Source organism: Colius striatus, chromosome 11 (assembly GCF_028858725.1).
Source record: "Colius striatus isolate bColStr4 chromosome 11, bColStr4.1.hap1, whole genome shotgun sequence".
NCBI lineage: Eukaryota > Metazoa > Chordata > Aves > Coliiformes > Coliidae > Colius > Colius striatus.
The window spans coordinates 24,827,389-24,835,533 of NC_084769.1; the positions used below are offsets into that span (position 1 = coordinate 24,827,389).

An 8,145-nucleotide genomic window follows, 5' to 3' on the forward strand; every position below is an offset into this window, starting at 1 on the left:
TCAGATTTCGGGTTTATTTGGAGAGCGGCATGTGGCGTGACTACTCTGGCTATGCTGTACAGTGGCGAAAAAAAGGCAATCCCATAGAGAGCTGGCAAACGTTTCTGGAATGAGGAATTGTTCAAGCATAGGGCTCTTGCTGGCGCGTATTATTTATCCTTTTCTCTTTTCAGCCTTTATGACCCGGTTTGTGGTCGTCTATATAAAATACAATTTTAAAGAGAAAAAGAAAATTGGCAAAAATGAGCCCTCGAAAGCGAAGCCGCCGCGGGGCCGGCGGGTGTTGTGCTTGTCGCCCGATCCGAAGCCTGCTTTTCCCTTCCAATGAAAATGAACATTTTGGTGGAAGTTGGAGGCACAGGAACAGAGGTCACTTTGTTTGTTGCTCTGCTTCCCAAGGAAAGTGTGCTTGGTAGACTTCTCTTCCTGCCCTATCCCTTCGCTTTCCACAAGAGCCCGAAAGTGTCTCCCTTTCATAAAACGGGCTACTGAGAGATGTTCTGTTTGCCTGTTTCTTCTTTCAGTTTGCCTCTGGCGCCCTGACACAAGCGTGCAGTGTTTGGGCTTGAGAGAGTGAAAGTGAGGTGATCGGGATTCGGGCTTTGAATTCCGTGACCGTTTTTTATGTCAACTGTGGATTGCTGGACCTGGGCGGGTAGGTGCACTCGTACGCAAGAGCGTGTGAACGGGACTCGATTTTGCCTGAGTGAACTATCACCCGCTCGTCATCTGTGAGAGCGGCGGCCGGCGAGCACCGCTCTCTCTGAGGAGGAGCGATCACGTTTTCGAACCAGAGGCCCCCACCCCGTGCTCCCAGGGTTGCCACCTTCCCCTGGGGTGGCTCTGTGTGTGTCGTGTGCCCCCGCGTCGGCTGCGGAGGCTGGGTAGGTCGGGTGGCGATGCGGGAGGGGGACTGCTCGCCGCGGGGCTCTGCGCCGGGCTCCGGCGGTGGGCAGGCGCCTGCCCGGGCGGCGCGGCCCCAGGTGATCAGCCGCACCACCTACGTGTATCTCATCGCCCTGTGAAAGGATGAGGGGGAAGAAAATCCGTCTATATTTGTACAAAACGCTGCTCTCGTCTCTCCGTGCTGGGAGGGCTCTTTGGAGAGGTCTTAGGAGCCTTTCCGAGGGGCTGATATAGATATAAGGACATTTCTACATCGCGTCACGTGACATAATTACCACTAGAATCAATCAAGATGAATTGCACGTCAGCACACGGTGGGGATTTTTTCTTAGTTGATCCTGTCCAAACCCTCTTGTGCAATAGATGGATCTTGTTCAATGCATTGAAGCCTCCTGGTTGCTTGCAATCGCAAAAAGGAAGACATGACTGAGTTTGACGATTGCAATCACGGCACATCCAATATGTATCTGCCAGGGTGCACTTATTACGTTTCACCCTCAGATTTCTCGACGAAACCTTCTTTTTTGTCGCAGTCGTCGTCCTGTCAAATGACTTTTCCTTATTCTTCCAATTTACCTCATGTCCAACCTGTGCGCGAAGTAGCATTCAGGGAATACGGATTAGAGCGCAGCAAATGGCAGTACAGGGGCAGTTATGCTCCTTATTACTCAGCTGAAGAGGTGATGCACAGAGACTTTCTGCAGCCCGCGAACAGGAGGACGGAAATGTTATTCAAAACGGACCCTGTCTGCGGCCACCACGGACCGTCTCCTGCCGCCTCCAACTTCTACAGCTCGGTGGGGAGGAACGGCATCCTGCCGCAAGGCTTCGACCAGTTTTACGAGACAGCCCCCGGACCCCCGTACCAGCAGCACTCCGAGGGCGAGGGGGACGGGGACAAGGGCGACCTGAAAGCTCAGAACAGCACTTGCAGTAAAACACCTTCCAGCCAAGACAAGAAAGTGACACCAGCAAGCAGCGCTGATTCCCCGTCTGGGGAGGCTGTTGCAGAGAAGAGCAACAGTTCAGGTAGGCATCAGTAGTAAATTGGGGGCAAGAGTACAAGGCCAACACTTTGTCAAGCTGCATTTTATGTGCAATTTTATAAGCATCGAAAGGATTTTATATATCCTATAAGATTTCTTTTGCCGTTGTAAAGCGTGTTTACGATAGGAAACCAATTTAGGTGGGCTTAAGGTATTCTTGGAAGAGGATATTAATTGTTATTAAATTGTTGATTTGGAGAGGGGGAGACAGGGAGATTTCACAGGTAGTGCTCAGGACTGCCTTCGGTTTAGAGCTTAAGATCTCCGTTTGTTTGGGGCGGAGGGGGGTGGTGGGTGGGTGGGTAAGAAGAGTTTGAGAAACTTGGAAATTTTCCAGCCCATTTAAATATCTCTCTGTATTGCTCGAAGTGCTCTCTTTTGAGGAGAAGTTGGGAAATATTCCTCTTTTTTTTTTTCTTTTTATTTCTTTTTCTTTTTTTGTAAGTCACACAGAGAGTAAAAGCCCCAGCAACATTTTCCTAAACTGCTGAAGGGCTGCTTTCTAGGCAAAGGGATATGTCAAAGCTTCCGATCTCCTCCTAGCTGGCCATGTTCGTTGCAGCAGCATAAATCAGTTTCTTCTCTCTTGAATTTCAGCAATTCCCCAGCGATCGAGGAAAAAGAGGTGTCCCTATACCAAATATCAAATAAGAGAACTGGAACGGGAGTTTTTCTTCAACGTGTACATAAACAAAGAGAAAAGACTGCAGTTGTCCAGAATGCTCAACCTCACTGATCGGCAAGTTAAAATTTGGTTCCAGAATCGAAGGATGAAAGAAAAGAAACTGAACAGAGATCGACTCCAATATTTCACTGGGAATCCCTTGTTTTGAAATTTAAAAAAAAAAAAGAAAAAAAGAAAAAAAAAAGAATAGAGAGAGAGCAAGAGAAAAGGAATAAAGAAGAAAAACAAAGTCTCTCTGACCTACCATCTGAAAGCAAAAGTAAATTGGTTTACATGATACATCCACACTGCGGAACTCAAAGTTTCATTTTCATGTGCAACTCCAAACACTGAATGGCCACTGGAGATTTCTGGGCTTGGCGGAGCAGATTCCTGCTAAGGGAAAACTAGGGTAAATTCAACTGTCCAGTCTCAAGTGTTTCTCGCCAAAGGTGTTTTTTTTCCTCTCCCACAGTACCAGCAAAGGACCTGCAGTGTGCCTGGTAGTTTTTGCTTACAATTCATTGAGTTCGGGGGGGCTCTGTTGCTGCTTTTGAGCTAGGGTAACACTTTCCTCCCTTGAAGTGAATGCGGTTTATTTAAGAGATGGTAAATGTACGTTCTCTCTATATAAAATATATATATATATGTTTCTATTGTCATCTAAAAAGCATGGGCCACTGTCTTTTTCATGTGAATAAATGGTTTCTAGTAAAGTTAAGGTTATAACTTCCTTGCACCATACGGATTTCCATCTCTGAAGGATCCTAGGGTTTCCCGGGCTAGAGACAAGTTCAGTGAAATAATAATGGGAAGAAGTCTAGTCGAGTTATTTTAAATGCAGTAGAAATATGTAATAGTTTAGATGTCTAACGCTCCCTTTGTAGGTATGTGTAGCCTTCCCTGTTCGCTGTGCGGCAGAGCCAACATGGCTGTCTGCACATCATCACTTCTGATGGTGCTACAATGCACATAAACAATTAAAAAGGCTTCAATCTTTAATATTTTTTTTTTTAAGTAAAACAAAATAAAACAAAACCCCAAATCTGGTCAGGCTTCCAGAGAGCCCGGAATCCCTACACCGTCTGTTTACTTGTTAGTGAAGGGAAAGGCAGAAAGACCGAGGGCTCGGAGCGAGGCAGACAAGAGGGAGCTGTAAACAATTGGCACCAGTGGAAGGGAAAAAAAAAAAAAAAGAAAGATGAACCTTTGGCGGCAGAGGGGTGGATCTTCTCAATATCAGCCCCAGCAGGGCAAGCGACGCTCGGCCGGGACGCAGCCGCTGCCCCGGCTGTGGCGGGCCCTGAGTGGGGGCCGGCATCCGGCGGGGCTCCGCGCCGCTCCTCACCGCTTTATCTTGCGTGACCTGGCTGGGCTGTTTACAAAACCTTGAACTGTCTAGACAACACCATAAAACCCGAGGTTCTAAACAGCTTAATTGGGTTATACTATACACCTTCTGGTGGGTGAAAAAGAGATTTCCGCAATGTGCAATAAAGGCGAGGAGTGAGAAAAGAATTTGCCTTTTTTGAATAGAACGAAGCGGCTCTCGCTACGGTCGCATGCAGGGAAGGCAAAAGTGCCCAAATAAGTAAGGAAAAGCCCCAGAATTTAAAAAATAGAGACATGGAAGTGGAGGGAGGCATGACTAAAAAAATTTTTTTAAAACCCCTTTAGCAAGAAAAACATAAGTGTATGCCTTTGAACTTCCAAAATGTCAAGGTCATCACCTTTAACCTTTCTGAATAATTAGGCGCCTTAAGGTTCCTCTGTTATTTTCAACCACCACCCACCCTCTCTCTCTCTGTCTGTCTCACCCCCTCTGTCTCTCTCTCACACACACACACGCACGCACAACCACACACACACTTATTACTGCGTAACTGGGCATATTAGCAAATGCATCATAACGCAAGGAAAATCACAGCTGGGTCGAGGTGAGCTCTCCGCGGCGTGCGGGGACTGTGCTCCGCTCCGGTTCCCACCAGACAGAGCACGGCGAGCTCCCCTCGTCCCTCCCTTTCTCTTCTGAATCCCGGGAATTAGCCCCAAATCTTGTTTTTTAGCTCTTTAAAAACAAATATGTGTGCCTTTTCGCTAAAAAATATGCGGAGGTTGTAGAAAATGCTTCGTAATTTAGGGAGAAAGATGATATCTCTATGCAGATTTTCTGTGGATGTGTGTTTCCTCACAAAGACCATTAATTAGAAATGCGCAGCGTCGCGGGGAATTTCTCAAAGCATTTCGCCTGACCTTATCGCAAAATTCTGTCGTCTCTCCTGAGCCTTAATCCACCGGGTGAGAACGAGTAATTTGATTTTCTGTTCCCTGCAGTGCTTTAACAGTCTGTCTTAGCGGATTAATACGCCTTTAAAATGCTAAGACACCCCCAAAGCGGGCCGCGGAAACCGAAACACCCAGGCATTAATCTTGCAGAAACGCTCCACGATAGCAGTTTTCAGTTTCTATTTAAAAAGGAAGGGAGAAACCCATGACCGGGAGCAAACGGTGCCGAGGAGAAGGACCCGGGAGCGGCGGTGGCGATCCGCGGTGCGCGGCAGCTTGCGGCCACAGGGGGGCGCACCCTGGCGCAGTACCGCCCGCCGCCCGCCCGCCGCCCGGCTCGGCTCTCCCCCGAATAACGATTCCACTGCTAATAAAATATCTAATATATAAGTAACGATAAGATTTCAGGGCTTTCCAAATGAGAAAATAAAGCATCAAAAAGATTTATTAAACAAATAACCCATAACCGTGACGTGCGGCAGAAATATGCCACTTTAAAAGATTTGGAGGGGGGGAGGTGGGGTGTCATAATCTTTTAGACTGCATCCCAGCTTTTTTTAAATGAAAACATGTAATTTTAAGAAAGAAAGAAAGAAAACAATCTAGTGATATTCAGAATTCGTTGCCCAGGTCGAAAGTCTGTTCACTCCTTTACGGACAGCCTTAATGCGGATGGAACAAAAGTAATACAAAAACCATGTGTTTCCCCAGTTTATCTTCGATCCTTATTCTTAAATAAGCCTCTAGATACAGACAGCAACATTTTTAAATCATACTTTATGTAAAGGCGAGATGAACATTAAATCCTGAAAGTGCTTATTTTTTAAAACACAGACAGAGAGAACAAAGCGAAGAAATTTTTAATATCCGAACGTCACTTTGCCAAGGCATTACTGAATGAAATCCTTCTCCTTAAACGTACTATGGAGATCTATTAAAATGAAACCAGAGATTAGAAAATTAAAGTGAAGCTTATGAATTTCCTGGACGCTCTCCAGTGACCGAGCATGTTGCGTTTTTCTGGTTTTCTGTTTTATTTTTTCCCTCCAGTGCACTGTTTAGGTGAAAAAAAAAAAAAAAAAAGAAAAAAAGAAAAGGTTTCGCTGCTTTCTGCTTATTTACAGAATTCATCCAAATCTGTTTCAATTTGGCGCAGCCATATTCCGCATTTTTTAAAGCTCCATCTCTAGTGAAAGCATTTGTTGACACTTTGTCTTCTGGGTTGTTCAGTTGGCTTGTTGGGTTTTTTGAGGTTGTTTTTTTGATTGTGGGTTTTTTTTAAGAAGTTCATTGTTAACACTTTCCTAGAAATAGCGTTTCCGTTGGTAATAAAATGGCATCGTACAATCAGAAGCCCTTGAGTTCCCTGCCGCCAAGGGTAACCCTTGTGGGCGCAGCCGGAACCCGAAGGAGAATCTGCCGGTCTCTTCATAGAGAGCCCCATTTCGAGAGGGAAACGTTTCGCGAAGTTTTCGTGTTTATTTGTTTTTCTTGTCCTGGGAGTGCTCCTTATGAGACCCCCGCCAACCCCGACCCTATCAGGCTTCATACGAGGTGCTTTAACCCCTCGCAATTACAGTGAGGCCGATCTCAGAGAATGCGAAAGAGTGGAGGGAGTCAGAGCGTGTTGCTAATTAAAAAAAATACACCGGAATATGAAAACACCGCTTTCTTCTTTTATTGAATCATCATGTAAATGTGATGATTCTGTGCGAGTCTATAATCTCTTCTGGTTTGGTGTTTGTTTTTACTCCTTTCTCTGTTTTGTTGCTTTAGATAGAAAAGGCTATGAGCTTTTTCCAAATGTTTTTGGGCTCGCCTTTTAAGGCGAACTAAAGGGGTATTTGCTTATTTTTTCATTAAACTACAAATGTGGCAGGAATCTGCACAAAAATAAATGTGCAGTCCAAATACTGAGGTTGAGGGCTCCGCTGGCGACTAGACTACACGTTAAAATCTCATGGCACCAGATATGCACTTCTGAGTCCAGGGAAATATAGAAATATACCGCAAGGGCTGAGGCTCCGGGCGCGGCTGGGAGTACATTCAAGGTTACTGTGCCATCCCCACGCTCAGAAACATGGTCTTGAAAGAAAGGACCAGCGTGCTATTTTGTTTATTTCATAAGCTTTCATAATTAGGAAAGGCATAATGTCATCAGTATGGTGTGTGTGACACTCCGCACCTCCCCCGCCCTCGGTCAAAAAAAATCCAGGGAATCTGAGCCTTCAGCATAGACGCCGACTCTTTCTATGAAATTATGGCACATAGAAATCTGGGCAACGTGACAGTTACATTATTAAAAGAAGAAAGGACATGATATCTTAGCCAATACCCCCCCTCCCTTAAACAAAAACTCTTCGTCAATCTCCCTGCAATATAACAGTGTGGCATAAAATCCGCGCGTTTAAAGACAGACGAAATGAAATGGTGAAATAGAGTAAATGAAAGGAATTTTACTCAAAGCTTTCCGGTTTCCAGACTGTTTTTAAAATAAGATATTTATCGCAATACCTTTGTTACTCTAGGCATCTGCAAAATATCTGGCCTCTTTCGTACCTCGCTCCCATCCCCCTCCCATAATGAGAGACAAACACAGCAAATTACAACTATGAGAATCCTCAGCACAGTCGAGACAAAAAATAATCATGTCACTAGTAATAAGGTTTAGGAAGATAAGGCAGTGAAAATTAAGCCCTGCTGCCATGTCTGGTAACCTCAAGTTTTTAGCCCTGACATTTGCTAGAGGAGAAAACTGTAATGTCCACCTATGCTTTATTACAAACAGTAATTTACATCTGCATGGACCCATTGGTTGAGTTTGGTTTTTTCCTCCCTCTTCGGAAAAATATGCGGCTCTGAGAGCCAAACCTTTATATTAATGTAGATTGTATATCTCATTTATTGCACAATATTGATTTATTTATTAATGTTAATTACTTGATTCCATTTTAATATGATTTAAAACAAGAGTGACATTAAATGCCCAGAGCCTAAGTCCCCAGTTCCCCAGTGGCTCTCGTATGTTTATTCAACTTCTATTTACATCAAACTTAAACTTTCCTACTGTTCATTTCCAATAAAAAATTGCTGCCCGTTTTAAAAAACCCTCATGATTTATCGTGAGTGAAGGTTCTTATGCAGCCGTTTGCCAGTCCTGAATACGACATTTAAATCATTATCTTCATAACCCTCATTTGAGTTTCCGTGTGGTGACATGCAAGAAATTAATATTTTTCAATT

At 44.7% G+C, this 8,145-nt stretch overlaps 1 protein-coding gene across 1 annotated transcript; it reads left to right on the forward strand.

Moving 5' to 3' along the window:
* The first annotated feature begins 1,328 nt into the window (after positions 1–1,328).
* Positions 1,329–2,785, forward strand: HOXD11 (homeobox D11). The gene is made up of 2 exons (XM_062004979.1): positions 1,329–1,935; positions 2,550–2,785. Exons 1-2 carry the CDS (start codon positions 1,329–1,331, stop codon positions 2,783–2,785), a joined length of 843 nt encoding a protein of 280 aa, XP_061860963.1.
* The last annotated feature ends 5,360 nt before the right edge of the window (positions 2,786–8,145 follow it).